Here is a 19,027-nt window from a genome sequence, read left to right as displayed (position 1 = left end):
GGGACCGAGCCACCAGCGCAGGGAGAAAGAAGCCCCCAGGAATCGCGGGCTCCCACGGCAGGGCTGCAGGGGGAGCCCGACTGCCTCCTCTGCTCACGCAGACAGGTCGCCAGTCCAGGCTCAGCGTGCGGGCGGTCGCCGTCCAGGCCGCCATGGCTGGGCCGCCCCGCGGGGCTCCAGGCTCTGGAGTAGTGACCCCGCGGGGCTGCGGGTCCTACTACTGCCGTGGTCAGGGCTGGAGGTCCTGAATGGAACGGCTGGGGCCGCAGTCGGTTCTGGGAGTTGTAGTCCGAGCGTGTAAGGCTAGGCCGCAGGCTGAGGCTGCGGTGGACCCTGGGAAGTGTAGTTGTCTGAGACCCCCGTTCTCCCTGTCACGGGCGCGGGGCGTCCTGGGAGTTGTAGGGGGGTGGGGCGGGCACTCTGCCCGCGACGCGCCGAGGCCGCGGTGGGTCCTGGGAAGGAGAGCTGTCTGAGGCCCGCGGCCTGGTCGCGGTCGGTCTCTGAGGCTCCGGAAGGCGCAGTTTGCGGGACGCTGGCGCGGGGTCCCCGTCGCAGAGCCGAGAGCCTTGCTTGCGCGGGCCGAGGTAGGAGAAGGGCCCGCCCTGCCCGAGCCTGTCCCCGCCGGGGGCCGGGGGCGGTGGCCCTGCCCCGAGCTCGGGAAGCCTTGGTTGCCCGGCCAGCAGCGCGGAGGAGACGCCCCAGTTGCGGCCCTGTTAAAGCGGCGGCGCTGGGGGCGCGGGGCGCGCCCAGGCTCGGAGCCCCCGCCGCGGCGGGGAGGGAGCTGTCGCGGGCGTCCCTGACCCTCGTGACGAGGGCGGTGGATGCGGAGCCCGGGCGCCGGCCCGCGCGTCAGCTCGTCGCTCTCCCCGCCAGCTCCGCCTTCCACGCTCGGTTCTCCGCGGGCCCTGCCGTGAGCCATGTCTCAGGTGAGCTGGTGTTTCCTTTCTTCCTCAGCGCGGCTGTGTTTTCCGGACGTGGGACACAGGCTTTTCTCCCCCTGCCGCCTTTCTGGCGCCTAAGAGGACGTGGGAGGGCTGGCGGGGCCGGGCGCGGGGCGGGCGCTGACCGGGCGGCCGGGTCTTAGAGCAGGCTGTCCTGCTCCTCCTTTCCCCGGAATTGGAACGAGGAGGGCTTCGCTCTGCCCCTCGCCCCTGCTGCCGTTCATTCGCTGACTCCTGCTTCCGTTGGGCGTCTGCTTCCACGCCTGCATCAGTGGTCTCAGTGCGTGATCCTGGATCAGCTCTGTTGGCATCACCTGGTAACCTGCTGGACTTGGGTATTCGCGAGCCCCACCCCAGCCTTGTGAACCCGAACCTGTGCGTGTGCGGGTTGGCAGTCTGCATGTGAACAGTCCCTCCACGTGATTCTCCTGCACGGCGCTTCCTAGGTCCTGGGGATCAGCGGGGAGCAAAACAAAATCTCCGAACTCACCGAGCTCATTTTTCGGGCAAGACGTGAAGTTTCTCTAGCAAGGAACACTGATTATTGTTGTTTTGGTGGAGGGTAAATGCGTGGCTGGCAGTTGTGCTTCACAGAGGTCGGGGATAAGAAGGCCCGCCCTTCCAAATTAGTCCGTCTGGTTTTAGTGTCACTTCTCTGTCCTACTTTCTGTCGTACTTGTCTCCAAAGCCAGAGGCTCTCCAGCTTTTGCTGGAAGTCCAGTTTCCTTCCGTTCTGTAGAGCCCACTGTTTACATTAGGAAACAGCTTCCTTTATTAGTCAATAATCTATAACAGATTATAGGCACTTAAAAATTTTTTTTTAACTAAAACATAATTCTGTCATACCTCTGGGGCTGTTACTAGTTTGGGACTTTTAAAAATCCCTCTTCATGCCTAACAGCTATGTGGGTCACTCAAGTGCTGCAAAACCAGGCTGAAAAGCAGGGGCTTATTACTCCTCCTAACCCTGAGGGAAGAAGCTGCAGGTTCCATCCTGGGAGGCCCTTGTACTGTAGCCTTCATCGTCTTGTTCGGCGACATTGCTAAGTATCACAGCTATTTCTTCAGAAACGGGGTTAGCTGTGGTAAACTTGAGTGTGTGCCCCTTAATCGGGAGCTGCTGCTTTCTGCTACAGCCAGTTGTGCCTACGAAGAAATTCTTGCCAGATCATATTAAAATAGGCTGGTATTAAGGAAAATACACTTTCCTTATTAGACATAAAGGGATTGTCTTCATTATTCATAAAGCGTGGTGAGATCTTAAGAATTTTTACAACCAAAGCCAGAAATCCATGTTGTTCACATGTATAGTCCTTTATCGTTCACAAAATTGTAAATTATCTCAGGACAAAGCATGTATTTTTTTTTTTTTTCTCCAATTATATAATAAAATAAAACAGCTAGTCTCTTACTTGTACTCTTAATAATTACTCAGAATCCTGAAAACTGTCATTGCGCTACTTGTATACAATGTCCACCCTCCACAGTGGGACTCATTTCACTCCTTGATCAGGGCCTTTGGGAGCATGAGTGCTGGTTGTGCAGATGTCTGTGTGTCATTTCAGGGGTCAGTGACATTCAGAGATGTGGCCGTAGACTTCTCCCGGGAGGAGTGGGAATGGCTCCAGCCTGCTCAAAGAGATTTGTACAGACATGTAATGTTGGAGAACTATGGCCACCTGGTCTCACTGGGTAGGTATTTCTTCTCATCTCCCCTCAGTCAGAATTTGACCTTTAGGATGGCTGTTGCGAATCTTGATTACCTGGCTGAACATTCCCAAGGGAGGTAAGTTGTTTTTTTTTTTTTATAAGCTTTTCTTTTTTTTGGCTGCAGTGCATGGCATGGGAACTTCCCTGACCAGGGGATCGAACCTGAGCCCCCTGCAGTGGAAGTGCAGAGTCTTAACCACTGGACAGCCAGGGAAGTCCTTTATTAGTTTTTAAGAGGGGGATTAGAACTTCACCTAATCTTTAGAAATCTTTCATACTTACATCTGGCATTTCTAATAACGGCCCCTCTTTCGTAAGGATTCAGGGACTAATTGTGAATTTATTTCATTTCCGCAAGCAGGTCTTAACATTTCTAAGCCAGATGTGGTTTCCTTACTGGAGCAAGGGAAAGAGCCCTGGCTGGGGAAAGATGCGAGCAGAGGTCTGTTTTCAGGTGAGTGAGTTAGAAGCTGGTGGGGAAGTTTTTAAAAATAACAACCCACCCAGTCAATGAGAAAGCAGTACTTTGTTATATGCTGGATGGAAAGTTTTCCTTTAAAGGTACCAGAGATACAGGGACTGTGAAGTCTTGCCCACAGCAAGGGGACCACTCACACCCACTTACCTGTCTGCCTTCAGTTCTCATCCTTTCCTCACTTTCTCACAGATAGCTGTGTCCTTTCTTTTCATTATTAGCTCTGTCTGGGCTCTGAATTTTATTTCTCTTTGGTTTCTCTTCCCTTTCTTTTTAAAAATTGACATATATGTTTCCATTGTCTAAGTTAAAAGGTATATATATTTTTCATTATACTGTTGTTCTAACCCTCTTGAAAGAGTGATTCATTACACTTTGGTTAATTGATGGGCTTATTCCTTCAGTCATATGTTATTCTAACAATTTTTTAAAAAGGTTTATTTATTTATTTATTTATTTATTTTTGGCTGTGTCGGGTCTTAGTTTCGGCACGCGGGATCTTCGTTGAGGCATGTGAGATCTTTCATTGCAGCGCGTGGGATCTTCATTGTGGTGCGTGGGTTCCAGAGCGCGTGGGCTCCGTAGTTTGCGGCAGGTGGGCTCTAGTTGAGGCGCGTGAGCTCAGTAGCTGTGGCGCGCAGGCTTAGTTGCCCCGCGGCATGTGGGATCTTGGTTCCCTGACCAGGGATCGAACCTCACGTCCCCTGCATTGTAAGGCGGATTCTTTACCACTGGATCACCAGGGAAGTCCCTATTTTAATGATATTTATCGAAGTTTTAATCTTGTTAAGACTTTCTCTTAGGTGGTATGCCTCAGAGAGTAGAAGGCATGGCATAGTGAGATAAATTGGGTCTGTAAATAACTTTGTTAGAGGTCCTCAAGTTGGCAGTTCAACGATGAGAAGAAAGGAATTTCCAGTTGGTGTTATAGACCTGGGTAATGTGGATAGGGATAGTAGTAACAGAAATATAAAAGACAGGAAGAGGGTCAGTTTTAAAGAAAACGTGGTGAATTAGTTTGAGATATGCATGGTGTGAGTAGAGGATGGTATTTCCAAGTGAAGAGGTGCAACAAACTATTGGAATATATCTTAGAAAAAAATTCAAGATAGGGATGTAGATGTGGGAATCTTATATTAAGAAAGAAAAACAGAAGCAATGAGGTTGATTGAGAAGGGCTCTGAAAGCCTTCTTCACCTTAGGTTGAAATAAAATTGCTGGTGAAGCTCTTTAAAAATAAATATGGCCATGCACCGCCCTTGAAGATTCTGACATAGAAGATCTTTGGAGCCTAAATTATATGTGTTTATGACAATTTCCATAAATTCTATAGTTGATTCTGAAGCAAACCTCTAATGGAAGTATACTGGACTTTAGGGAGTGGTCCTCTTGAGATAACAGGGCGATACTTATGTTTATGGAGAAGCAGCTAATGGAAGGACTAGTGAGGGAACAGAGGATGCCTTGAAAACCAAGCTCTGGCTGTGAGAGCGAGACCTTCAGGAGGAAGGACGTGGAAAGAGCCCTGTGTGAGCTGAAGTCACGAGGTGGGACAAGTGCCCAGAGACTTCCTCGTGAAAGGATGAGTTGAAGAAAAATGTTCTTTTCTAAATGTTTTGAAAGTAATAAAACCCATAAAACTATGTACAAGGGAAGTGAGGTAAAGGGGAAACATGGAAAAATTGCCTCTAATTCCACTACTTTAATATAGCTCTTAGAATTTTTGTGTGTTTCTTCCAGTACCTTTTTTGAAAAGGGAAATAGCTCACAGACAATGCATAAAACATAAACGTGCAGCTTAAATGATTATAAGACACCCATGTAACCACCACTCAGGTCAGTAAACACAGCACTGCCAGGTCCCTAAGAGCTCTTTGGGTGCTCGTCCCAGTCACCCCCCACCCCCACCTCGCCCCCTGCAAAGGTAATCTTCTTTAATGGTAGTAACTTCCTTGGTTTTCTTTAGAGCTTTATCAACTGTTGGTGTCTCTAATCACTAGTTTAGGTTTGTACGCTTGTGAACTTTATATAGAGGGGATCATAATGTATATATTATATTGTAATTTGCTTCTCTCAAAATTATTTTTAATATTTATGCATTTTGCATACTCGTCTAGTAGTTTGTATCCATTCTGTTATTGATGGCTTCTTGGGTTGTTTGCAGTTTAGGGCTGTTGCAAGCAATGTTGCTCTTGTCCTTGGGTCCTGGTACCTCCTGGCACAGGGTTCCTGTGGTTTATATCTAGGACTGGAATTGCTGAGTCAGAGGATAATGTATCTCTTTCACACATTAGATGATGCTAAAATGTTTTCCAAAGTGCTTTTACTGACTTACACTCCCACAGACACAGTAAGTGGGTTCCTTTTGCTCCCCATGTTTACCAGATGCCCTGTACTGCCAGGCATCATACTCTTCACCCATCAGGAGAGTGTGCAGTGGTAGCTTATTCTGGTTTAAACGTGCATTTCTCCAATTACTAATGAGGTTGACCACCTTTTCGTATGTTTATTGAGTATTTAGATACCTTCATTTATGAAGTGCTTCTTGAAGGTTTTTGCTCATTTATCTACTGGATTCTCTGTCTTTTTCTTGTTTTGCAGGAGTTGTATATTTTGGATACAAATCATTGTACTTATATTCACTACAAATGTCTCCTCTTACATGTGGCTTACTTTTCCCCTTTAAAACCTCTTTTAATGAACAGAGATTCTTAATTCTAGTATAGTCAGATTTGTCAGTCTTTTCCTTTATGATTAGTATTCCTTTTTTGCGGCTGTGCTGTGCGGCATGCAGTATCTTGGTTCCCTGATCAGGGATCAAACCCTTGCCCGCTCCAGTGGAAGTGCGGAGTCTTAACCACTGGACTGCCAGGGAAGTCCCAGTATTTTTTTTTTTTTTTTGATGTGTTTAAGAAATCTTTCCCTACCATGAGGTCATGATGACATTTTCCTAGATTTTCTCTTTAAAAAGTCACTTTGCATTCACATTTAGATCCATGGTCCACTTTGGATTTATTTTTGTATGTCATGTGACTTAGTGGTCAATTTTGGTCTCTTCTGCATGGACATCCAGTTCTCGAGGCACCATTTATTGACATGTCTGTCCTTTCCTTCACTGGTTTGTCATAAATTAAGTGTCAGTTTTTGCATATGTTTCTGGGTTCTCTATTTTTTGTTTTTCTATTTTTCTATCTTTGCATAAATCTATACAGTCTTCGTTATGGGTTTAATAATGGATAACATTTTACTGTATTTGCCTCACCTCATCCCTTTTTTTGCTGAATAATGTAATTTACAGATATCTTGATATTTCACTACACAGTACTTCACTATCATGTATAAAGTATAGGGATATTTTCTACATCATTGAAATATTTTCACATCAAAATAATAGTTTCACTTAATTTCATTTTAATGCACTGTCCATGTATAAATACTCCATAAATGTGTTTTATAATTGGATTGTCTTTTCCCTGTGGGATGATGAAATTCTTGTTTCTCTGTATGTCCTATAGCTTTGACTTGTAACTTTTTTTTTTTTTTAAATATTAAGACTTTGGGTCTTATTTAAATCCTGTTGAGATGTTAACTTTATTTAAGCAGGCTGTCGATATGCGTAAGTTGAAGCCACAGTTCTAACCTGTCTTCTATGCATGTGGTTCCAATGACAGTCCAGTTTTCAAAGCCTTCGCAGGTCTCTTATTTGTCCCCATATGCACCTCCTAGTGGTGTTAGGCACTGGGTTCCCCTTAGGCAGCGGGTTCCCCTTTGTTTCAGTTCTCACAGCTTTAGGTGTGCTATTCAGGGTCAGATCCATGCATGCACAGCTCAGGGAGGAGCCCAGAATTTCATACACAACTTTATGGGATCACCTTCTTGTGCTCCCTTTTTCACCATCTCCCCTTTCCTTTTTGGCTCCCTGGACCCCCTCTTTCAGGTCTTCTGGATAGAAAGGCAGGCCTGTAGGTTCCCCTCTGCACTTCCTGCAAGTTTGTCTGCCTCTGCAGCCATGCAGCGAGGGGATGGAGAGAAAAAGAAAAAAAGGGGGTATTACCCCTCTGCTCTTGGGACCATAGATCTTTTTGCTGAGGGAGGAAGGTTACCCTGTCTTAGAGGTTTAATTGCCTGTATGGCCACAGCTGCTGCAACATGCTTTGGGTTTGGGCAGAAGAGAATGGGAAATGAACAAACAATATGATTTCTCTGACCAGTATGGATTCCCCTTTCCCATTCCTAAGACCAGAAGTAGAGGCTTCTCATGGAGCTCTTTCTCCTCACACCAGCTGCCCAGTTCTTGCTTTCAGGCTGCATTTGAGTTTAGGCCTGGAGAGACTGGAGCGGGGGAAAAAACCCAAGAAACTCACCACCAGTTCAGTGTTACTTTGTGTTCTGGCTTCCTTCCGCAAGCAGCTTGCTACTGTTTACTTTTTTTTTAAATAGATTTTTTAAATTTTAAAATTTTATTTATTTATTTATTTATGGCTGCATTGGGTCTTCACTGCTGCGCACAGGCTATCTCTAGTTGTGGCGAGCGGGGGCTACTCTTCGATGTGGTGCGCGGGCTTCTCATTGCAGTGGCTTTTCTTGTTACAGAGCACGGGCTCTAGGCACGCAGGCTCAGTAGTTGTGGCACACGGGCCCTAGAGTGCGCTGGCTTCAGTAGTTGCAGTGCGCGGGCTCAGTAGTTGTGGCTCATGGGCTTAGTTGCTCCACGGCACGTGGGATCTTCCCGGACCAGGGCTCGAACCCGTGTCCCCTGCGTTGGCAGGCGGATTCTTAACCACTGCGCCACCAGGGAAGTTCCCCGTTTACTTTTTAGAGTTCTCAGCTAGCTGCTTTATGCATTCTGTTCATGGTTTTCACTTGTATTCAGTGGGAGAGCCAGGTTGGAGTGTACTTACTCCACCTTTACAGGACTGGAGCCATTCATATTTTATAACTGAAACAAAACCCAAAGTTACAGCATGTATAAAGATCATACTAATAAAATGAGAGTATGAGGTTCAGTCTAGATTGAGCAAAAGTATAAAGTGTAAGGAGGAAAATGGTGGGAATTAAGGATGGTTAGGGAAAGCACTGGTCAGATCATGCAGGTGTTTTATAGGTCATATTAATGAACTTAGAGTTCATCTGTAGGCTAATCAGGAGTCATCCAAAGATTTCAGGCAGGCAGGCGAGCATTTTAGTAAGGTCATTCTAGCTGCAGTTTGGAAAACAGATTTATTGGAAGCGAGACTAGGAAACAGCACAGCCATTTAAGAGTTGTTGCCATAACGTAGGCTAGATGTAATCATCACCTGAACCATGGAGGTGTCCAGGGAATGGAAGAAGGTATACAGACGGTAACAAAGTAAGCAAGTGGACTCAGAAAGACCTGGTGATGACTAGATAAAAGACATTAAAGAAGATTGAGGAATTGTGGTTGACACCACTCTTTTTGCTGGTATTATTATCTCAAAAAAAAAAAAAAAAAAAAAAGGATGAGCAAGTTTGAAGGGGAGGGAAAGATTATATCAATTTGTGACTTACTGAGTTTTGGGTCTCTGGGATAGTCGAGTATATAAATTCAGTAAGCAATTGAGTATCATATTCTGGTGCTTAAGAGAGATATCACAGTGCTTCTCAAAGTTTAGTCCTTTGGATCGTTTTAAAATACATATTCCCAGGCCCCACTCCAGAAATTCTAAGTCATTAGGTTTGGGGTGGAACTCAAGAATTTACATTTTAACAAGCTCCCCAGGTGATGCTGATGCTGAGCTAAAGTAGGAGTTAGGAGTTATCTGCACAGCTTAAGATTTTGAAATTTTTTTTGTAAAATCCCTGTACATCTGTTGTTGAATTTATTCTTAAGCAACTTTCTTTAGTTTCTTTTCTAAAAAGTTATATTGCTTTTCTATAGGAATGCTAGTGAATTTGTATATTTATATCTCTCAGTCTTTACTGTAGCAATGAAAATACTCTAAACCTTCCCTGCAAATACTGTAATGATTTTTTTAAATTAATAAACTTTATTTTCTTTCAAGCAGTTTCGGGTTCACAGCAAAATTGAGTGGAAAGTACAGAGAGTTCCTATATATTCCCCTGCCCACCTCCACCCCTGCCCAGTCTTCCCCACTGTCAACATCCCACACCACAGTGGTACATTTTTCACAATTGATGAACCTACCTTGACACATCATTATCACCCAAAGTCCAGAGTTGACCTTAAGTTTCATTCTTAGTGTCATACATTCTATGGGTTTTGACAAATGTGCAATGACATGTATCCATATGTTAGTATGATACAGGATAGTTTTACTGCCCTAAAAATTCTCTGTGCTCTGCCTATTCATCCCCCTCTCCCCACTAACCCCTGGTAACCACTGATCTTTTTACTGTTTCCATAGTTTTTCCTTTTCCAGAATGTCATATAGTTGAATTCATAGGGTATTTACCTTTTTCACATTGGCTTCTTTCACCTCATATTATGCATTTGAGGCTCATTCCTTTATATCTTTTCATGGCTTGATAACTCATTTTTTTTTTAGTGCTGAGTAATAGCCCATGGTCTGGATGTACCACAGTTTACTTTTCCATTCTCCTACTGAAGGACATCTTGTTGCTTCTAAGTTTTGGCAGTTATGAATAAAGCTGCTATAAACTTCCATGTTCAGGTTTTTGTGTGGATGTAAGTTTTAATTCACTTGGGTAAATATCAAGGAATGTGATTGCTGAATTGTATGGTAAGAGGATGTTCAGTTTTATAAGAAACTGACACACTGTTTTCCAAAGTGGCTGCACCATTCTGGGTCCCCACCAGCAATGATGAGAGCTCCTGCTGCTCTACATCCTCACCAGCATGTGTTGTTGTCAGTGAATTGGATTTTGGCCATTTTGATAGGTGTGAAGTGGTGTCTCACTTTAATTTACAGTTCCCTAATGACATGATGTTGAAGGTCTTTTCATATTCTTATTTGGATCTGTATATCTTCTTTGGTGAGGTGTCTGTTCATGTCTTTTGCCTGTTTTTAAATTGAATTGTTCATTTTCTTATTGTTGAGTTTTAAGAGTTCTTTGTATATTTTGGGTAATAACTCTTGTCAGATGTGTCTTTTGCAAATATTTTCTCTCAGTCTTCTCATCCTGTCTTCTCATTCTCTTGACATTGGCTTTTTTAAAAATAATTAATTAATTAATTAATTTTATTTATTTTTGGCTGTGTTGGGTCTTTGTTGCTGCGTGCGGGCTTTCTCTAGTTGTGGCGAGCAGGGGCTACTCTTCGTTGCGGTGTGTGGGCCTCTCGCCGCGGCGGCCTCTCCTGTTGCGGAGCATGGGCTCCAGGCACTCAGGCTTCAGTAGTTGTGGCACACGGGCTTAGTTGCTCCACGGCATGTGGGATCTTCCCTGACCAGGGCTTGAACCCGTGTGCCCTGCATTGGCAGGTGGATTCTCAACTACTGTGCCACCAGGGAAGCCCTTGACATTGGCTTTTGCAGAGTAGAGGTTTTTAATTTTAATGAAGTCCAGCTTATCAATTATTTCTTTCATGGATTGTGCCTTTGGTGTTATACCCAAAAAGTCATCACTCCCTAACATCATCTAGGTTCTCTCCTTTGTTATCTTCTAGGAGTTTTATAGTTTTTTGTTTTACGTTTTTGTCTGTGATCCATTTTGAGTTAATTTTTGTTAAGAGTGTAAATCTGTATCTAGATTCACTTTTATGCATGTGGATGTCTAGTTGTTCCAGTACCATTTGTTGAGAAGACTGTATTTGCTCCCTGGTGTTGTCCTTGCTCCTTTGTCAAAGATGAGTTGACTATAATTATGCAGGTCTGTTCTGAGCTCTGTACTCTGTTCCATTGATCTACTTGTCTAGTCTTTCACCAGTGCTGCACTGTCTTGATTACTGTAGTGCTACAGAAGTCTTGAAGTCAAGTGTCAGTCCTCTGACTGTTCTTCTCCTTCAGTGTTGTGTTAGGTATTCTAGGTCATTTTCTGTTTTGTATAAACTTTAGAATCGGTTTGTTGAGATCTGTGAAATAACTTGCTGGGATTTTGATTGGGATTTTGTTGAATCTATATACCAAGTTGGAAATAATTTTAAACTTCCAGAAAAGTTGTAAGAATAGTGCAAAAATACCCATATGCCCTTTACTCACATTCACCCATGGCTAATATTTTGCCCTGTTTGTTTTGTCATTTGGTATATGATTTTTTTTCCTGAAACATTTGGGAATAAATTGTATACATCATAGCCTTTAACTCCACATATTTCCTAAGAATAAAGATATGTGAGAATATATGTTTTTTAAACCTTTGTATTATTATAAAACTCTGTTCTCCCAAAATGATAAAATCCCTTACTGAAATTTAGCCTGGAGAAAATCCTGTGTTTATCTGTCAAAAGCATCTGATGGAAAGACACTGTTATCCCTAAATTGAGCTTCACCTGTCCGTTTAGAAGGTAGAGGTAGAGTGAGGATGCTGGAAGGTATTCAGAGAAACCTTTTTATTCATTCATTCAGAATAAGTTACTGTAAGATGTTCCAAAGGCACTAAGTGAACACAATCTCATTTCTTTGTGGGACCTGAGGGACGCTTGTAGTCTATTAGCAGCACTATGAAATTGTCATTTTCAAGTCATTCTGGCAGCAAATAAAGTTTAAATGGAGGTGAGGAAGATTAACCACCTATCCTTTACAATTACTTATCTTTCTGATAGTTCTGTTTTTCCCTCACCTTCAGTTACTTAATTTTAATCTTCTCCTTATTCACCTACAGCTCTCCTCTGTTTGATGTCTTCTGAATTTCTGGATCTACTGCTCAGATTTCAGAGTCATATATGATAACTGTAAAAGCAATGCAATGCTAAGATTTTTGTTTTCAATGTAATTCTCATTAAAAAATGGAGGAGTGGCTTTTATTTTACTCAACACAGAAAGTAAGAAACATTTGCTTTGTTTTTTCAGCTTCAGAGTCAAATGGTGAGATCAAAGAGTTTTCTCCAAAAAATGTCATATACGAAGATGATTCATCCCAGTATTTGATAATGGAAAGATTTCTAAGCCAAGGCCTTGAGTATTCCAGTTTTAAAGAAGGCTGGAAATGTGAGGGTGATACTGAGATGCTGCAGGGAAATCAGGGATATATCAGGCAAGTGACAGTTTCCCATCAAGAAGCCCTGTCTCAACATATGAATGTTAGTACTGTGGAGAGACCCTATGGATGCCATGAATGTGGAAAAACTTTCAGTCGGCGCTTTTCCCTTGTGTTACATCAGAGAACTCATACTGGAGAGAAACCATATGTATGTAAGGAATGTGGGAAAACCTTTAGCCAGATCTCAAACCTCGTAAAACATCAGATGATACATACGGGAAAGAAACCCCATGAGTGTAAAGACTGTAATAAAACATTCAGTTACCTTTCATTCCTCATTGAACATCAGAGAACACATACTGGGGAGAAACCCTATGAATGTACCGAATGTGGAAAGGCCTTTAGCCGTGCCTCAAACCTCACTCGACATCAGAGAATTCACATAGGAAAGAAACAGTATGTATGTAGGAGATGTGGGAAGGCGTTTAGCAGTGGCTCTGAACTCATTCGCCATCAGATTACACATACTGGAGAGAAACCTTATGAATGCGTTGAGTGTGGGAAGGCATTTCGCCGTTCTTCACACCTTACCCGGCATCAGAGTGTCCATACCTCCAAAACCCCCTATGAATGTAACGAATGCAGTAAAGCCTTCCGTTGCCACTCATTCCTTATTAAACATCAGAGAATTCATGCTGGAGAAAAGCTCTATGAATGTGATGAATGCGGTAAAGTTTTCACATGGCACGCATCCCTTGCACAACATATGAAAATTCATACTGGAGAAAAGCCCTATGCATGTACTGAATGTGACAAAACCTTTAGTCGGAGCTTTTCCCTCATTCTACATCAGATAACTCATACTGGGGAGAAGCCCTATGTATGTAAGGTATGCAATAAATCCTTCAGCTGGAGCTCAAACCTTGCTAAACATCAGAGAACACACACTCTAGAGAACCCCTATGAATATGAAAATTCATTTAACTACCACTCATTCCTTGCTGAACACCAGGGAATTCACACTGTAGAGAAAACCTAAGAATGTATGGATTAAAAAAAAAAAAAAAAGCAGCTAATGCCTTACTTTGACTTCAGAGAACTCTTGGAAAGAAGCCTTATGTGAATGTGTTGATTGTGATGAAATGTGGTCTCTGCTCTATTCAGTATTCTGGAGAAAAACCCAAGGAATGTATAGGAAAGCCATTAACACCTGCTCATTCTTTTTGTAATACCAGAAGATGAAATCAAACAATATTGAGAAGACTCTTCACCTGGTAGGATTCCCTTAATCTACATTTGTAAATTCCTGCCAGGAAAGGATACATGTCCAATAAATGTGAGAAAACTTTTAGAGATTAGGTCTCATTCTGCATCTGTCAGCTCAGGACAGGACAGAATGCATGGGTAAGGGTGTACTTTTTCCTGGGCACCAGAAAATTCATAATGAAGGAAAGTCATACAAACAGTGATTTGGGAATGCCTTCATGTACCATGCAATATTTATTAAATTTTTAAATACTCTTCTGAGGAGAAAAAGCAACCCTATAAATGAACTTAACATAGGGTGACTTTCTGCAGTATTTCAAACCTACAGAATTATCCTGGGCAAGAACTACCATTGTAATGAGCGTGGCAAAGTCATAAGAGTTCTGAGAAGTTATACTGGAGAGAATCGGTGTGGGAGGATTTTTTACAGGGGGATGTTTGTTTGGGTTTTGTTTTTTGTTGTTTTGTTTTGAAGCAAATTCAGAAAAGCTACGAATAAATCTTTTGATTCATAGTAAATTAATGTAGTACTGGCTGAATTTTTTTCCTACAGCATGTGTGATTCTGAATATGCAGCTATCACAATATTGACAACAATGAGCATGCTTTTGTAAAAACATACAGACATTATTATAGAAACATCTTTAGATATATTATGGTTTTAATTTTGAGACAGAGTTTGGACTTAAGGTTATGCTAACTCATGTTTACCCTTGAATCGGACTAGATGTCTTAGTCTGAAATAAATGTAAATAAGGTACATCACAGGAAAATGTCAAGGTTGTTTTCCTCTTTTGTTCCATTTTCAGTAAGAACATTTCTTTTGTAAGCACATATTTGTCCAAATAAATCAGATTGTTTTCATCTCCATGTACACCTGCCCATCCTTTATTTTCCCATTGTAAAGGTTATCTTTAAAGCGTCTGATTGCCTCCTTTCAAGAACTTCCCTTGCGTTTAGTACATGAAATATGTAATTTAGAACTTGAATGAGTGCCTCATTTAAGCATATTTTTTCATGCATATATAATTGTTCTTTCACAAAGTGAGAGGCTGGCATATTACTTTTCCATTCAATGTAACAACAAAACACACAGCTGTTGCCTAATATTTACTTTCCTAGAACCATTCAAAGCCTCAAACTGTCACAACAACTCCACTGTATAAATCCCCTCTTTCCTATAGTGGTGGCCAGTATTATTAATTTCCCTCACACCCTGTGGCAGTCTTTGGTGAACAAGAATGTATTTGTCATCTCAGAGGTGTGTAACATTCAGAGGTGTGGCCATAGACTTCTCGCAGGAAGAATGGGGCTGATCAGACCCTGCCCCCAATTTTTTATATGGGAATGTAATGATGGAGAACTATGGGAATCTGGCCTAAGGAGTTTACCATTCTTCCAAATTCAGAATCTGAATGTAGGTATCTGCCTTCTCCATAGGAAGTATCAGGGGGTGGGCTGTAAGTTGCCTGGCTGAATTTGTACTCCATGTTCTTGAGGGAATGTTTTAAAATAGGCACAAGTAGGAAATGGCATGCATTCTTCTGCTTTGATTCTTCTTGTAATAGCTTCTCTTCCCTAGGGTCTAGGAAAACCATAATATTTTGAATTATCTATTTTCTTCTAGTAAGCAGGACTTTTATTTCTAAAGCAAATGTGACCTCCTTAATGGAGCAAGGGAGAGTGAAGAATGATGGAGAAAAAAGTGGGAAAAGGCCTATGATAAGGTGAGTGAGGGGCACGCAGGAAAGGGAGTGCCTTTGCAGGTAGCTCACCAAATATGTTGCTTGAATCATTTTTATCAAAAATAAGAAATTTCCCCTAAAATTCATGCAACATCATTCTGAACTATGTAACTCACCCAAAAAGTCCTCTTGTTCATTTGTGGTAAAATATTTCACAAAATAAGAACTATGCTGCTATTTTTAATTTAATTAAAATACAGATAATGTATTAAATACATTAAATTAAAATACAGTTAATTCCTAGGCTATACAGTAAAAGATATGTCAAAACACTGTTGCCACTGAAAAAACAAAGTGAATAGTTTGTGGATGTTTTCATTTATACAGTATGCTTTCTTTGTCATAGCAAGTCAGTGCTGGCAAGGTTCATAGTTGCTTTCAGTCAATTTTAGCACACAAGTCTGTGTTATATCTTTCTGTATTTAACATTTATAAGGGGTGGCACTTTTCAGAGGCAGCAGAAGGCCAAAAGAAAAGCTTCCTGTTTTTCAAGATGAAATTCAGTAGCAATAGCCAGCCAGACACATTAAGGTATAAAAGCAAACAGTGGGAATAAAGTATATGATGTACTTTAAATTACTTGTATAATACATTATTTCAGTTCCAATTTGTTTGACAGAGATAATGGCGATACATAGTGTGACCATCTCAATACATGTGAAGGGGTAAACATCCAATTTGAACATTTTGACCTAGGAGTTTATAATATAATAAACTTATAAGGAGTTTGTATTACAGACACACAATTGTCTTAGGTTTGCATATTCAAGTTGTGAAAAGTTTGTGTGAAACATAGGAAGGAAACCATTATAGCTCTGAAAGTTATAATATTTTTATTACCCTGTTGTCATGATTATCTAATTATCCATACTAAAACAGAGAAGGGAGAAGGGAAAAAAGATGAGTGTAAGACATAGACATTTAGGACAAACTCAAAAGTTCTAATGTGTGTAGTTAGTCTTTTAAGAAGAGGATGACACAGAAGAAATATTTGAGGAGTTAGTCAAGAACCTTGCAAAGAGATGCAAGATATCAGCCCTCAGATTCAGGAAGCTCAGCAAGTTCCAAGCAGGCTAAAGAGGGACATCACTGCAATTATGCACATTGTAACAAAAGATAAAGCCTGGTTATCAGAAGCTGGTACAGAGTAGGGGAGAGACTACTTTCACAGCAGCAACAGGAAGACTGAAAGTTTCCATCTCAAATAAAACGATGGAAGTCAGAAGATAATGAAACAACACCTTTAAAGTGTTGACAAGGAAAAAAACAACTCGACCAATCTAGATTTCTATACCAAGCTAAAAGTCCTTTAGAGATAAAGCTGAAATAAAGATGTTTCAGATAAACAAAAATGGAGGGAACTTGTATAGCATTCCTGTGCTAAAAGAAACATTTAAGATGAGTTCTTCAGGCAGTATGACCTGGTCCTAGATGGAAACCTGGCAGTGCAGAAGGCAGTAAAGAACACAAGGGGTAAATATAAGTCAAGTATTGGGAAACTAAGGCCCATGGGCTATATCAGGGCCTGAAAGCTAAGAATGGTTTTCACATTTTAAATGGCTGTTAAAAAGATGACTCCACAAGAAATATAAATGAATATTGTCAACACAACAATTATTATAATATCAGCTGGAGTTTAAAATATACATGAAACTAAAGAAGCATGACAGTAACACCTGATAGGAGGGGATGAATGGAGTTGAGTGTAAGATTCTAGTAGCATCAGTGAAAGTACTCATTTGGTTCTCTCGATCTAGAGGCCGACTAAATAGGTGTATTCTATTTGGGGAAATTCATTAAGCTGTACACATTTCTCTATGTATTATGCTTCAATAAAAAAAAGTTTTTACAAGTTTCCCAAAAGATTATTACGCTTCAACATTAAAACAAGAAGTTACTATAAATGCAGAAGGATAAGGAGATGGAGCAACAGGTACATTCAGTACTAGTGATGTAAATATTAGTTGTTGCAAGAACAATCAGAATTCTATATTTTCTTAGAAAGCAACAACCGGTGCTTCAGGGGACTTAAAATAAGATACCCACATAGAGTTAAGGCTGGGTCAAGTTTTGTTACTGAGAAATGACCCCAAAGAATTTTCTATTGAATATTATACAGTGCATCTCAGGACAGGAAACTTTGTTAAATCCTTCTGAAGAGATGGAAGAAATTTCAAAGCAGAGAGGCAGCAAACCTTGCAGATTGGGTGTGAATGACTTGGAAGAAGAGGCCAAGTTCTCAGTAACACTTTCAAAAAGTCTGCCTTTAAAGGCTGGGAGAGAGAAAAGGTAGTAAAGAAAAGGATAAACAAATTAGTTATCTGATATTTAAAACAATTTTTTAAGAAATGAATTTTAATTTTTTTTTAAGTATTAAGAAATACTGCATCACCAGTACTCTCAATATCACAGAGAACAATATTATGTAGGAAAATGGAAATTGATCAGAAAATAGAAATTTCAGATTCAATGTGAAACTTTGCTGACAGGTAAAAAATATAATTTTATCTGTTTGCTATGCCTTTCTTAAATTACAGGTGAGTTTATGTTGTGACATTTATTAGTCTGTGAATTCCCTGTTCATGTTAAGTAAATATTTTATTTGTTGTCTTAAAAGAACTCTGTATGCTAAGGAAATGACAATTTTCTGTAATCCAAATTTCATACATGAATTGCTACAGTAGCCTCCTAAACTGGTCTCCGAAGATTTTTCTATACAATAGTGTAATTTTCAAAAAAAGAATAATTTTAATCTCCTATGAAAGATTCTTAAAGAGCTTCTGATGGCTCTTCAAATAAAATATAAACTTGTGCCGGAGCTGGTAAGGTGTTTTCTAAATCCGGCCTACTCTCCAGCCTGGTTTCATATATTCTTCTCTTTACCACCTTGCCTGCCCACGTTCCAGCCACTGGCCTAGGACTTTTTTGTTTTTTTTAAACAAACATGTCAAGATCTCAGTGAGGACTTTTGTTCTTGCTGTTCTACTTATAAAGCTCTGTGTCCCTCCACCTCTCCAATCCTCTGTGGATGACTCCTTCAGATTTCAGCTTGAATGTCACCTTCTTATGGAGGCCTTTCCTGACTGCCTTATCGAACATATGTTCCTCTAATCATAGCACCTTATTTGTTTCCCTCATATTTTGAATTTTGCCTAGAGGTCAATTTAGATGAAGTCTAAAAAGAGCTCAGGGCCTTTAGCAACCTTTTCAAAAAGTGCCTTTAAAAAGCTGTAGATAGAAAAGTTGGCTTAAAAAGTAAAAAAAAATTATCTGATTTTTAAAAATGGCTAGAATCTATATATCTAACAATAGCCTGAGCAAATCTATATAAAACTTTGAAGATATTAAAATCATGCTTTTGAAAATTATTTAAGTAGTTCATGATGGAATTGTTTACTATTTAAAAAAATAGATAACTTAGATCTATTTACTATGTAAACTAGAAAATTTAGCAACAAGTAAAAAAATTACGACTCAGAAATGACCACTGATAACATTTTGGTATATAATCTTCCAGGATATTTCAATGCACACACATACACACACATTTACAATATATATTTTAATAAAAACATGGTTATACTCTGATATTTTATAACTGTATTTAAAAATCACAGTACAGTAAGTCCCCTATGTACAAATGAGTTCCATTCCGAGAGCGCGTTCCTAAGTCCAATTTGTTCGTTAAGTCCAACAAAGTTAGCCTAGGTACCCAACTAACACAATTTTCTATATAGTACTGTACTGTAATACTTTTCACACAAATACATAAAAAACAAACACAAAAAGTAGAAGTTTTTAACATTATAGTA

The 19,027-nt window shown here is 40.7% G+C and overlaps 1 protein-coding gene across 4 annotated transcripts in view; it reads left to right on the top strand.

Annotated features, from left to right (window-relative positions):
• Positions 1-454: 454 nt before the first annotated feature.
• Positions 455-19,027, top strand: part of ZNF10 (zinc finger protein 10) — a 66,805-nt gene continuing 48,232 nt past the window's right edge. Inside the window, exons 1-4 of one of the 4 annotated variants that reach the window (XM_036874432.1) lie at positions 455-584; positions 874-926; positions 2,507-2,633; positions 3,010-3,105. In XM_036874432.1, the coding sequence (XP_036730327.1) occupies positions 2,613-2,633; positions 3,010-3,105 (117 nt within the window). In that variant the 5' untranslated portion in view covers positions 455-584; positions 874-926; positions 2,507-2,612. Of the gene's footprint in view, positions 585-873; positions 927-2,506; positions 2,728-3,009; positions 3,106-19,027 lie in introns of those variants that run through there. The other 3 variants (XM_036874433.1, XM_036874435.1, XM_036874436.1) reach the window with 3 other exon arrangements.

Source organism: Balaenoptera musculus, chromosome 14 (genome assembly GCF_009873245.2).
Source record: "Balaenoptera musculus isolate JJ_BM4_2016_0621 chromosome 14, mBalMus1.pri.v3, whole genome shotgun sequence".
Classification (NCBI taxonomy): Eukaryota; Metazoa; Chordata; class Mammalia; order Artiodactyla; family Balaenopteridae; genus Balaenoptera; species Balaenoptera musculus.
Note: the sequence above shows the minus strand (reverse complement) of the source record. Positions and strands in the feature narration are given on the sequence as shown.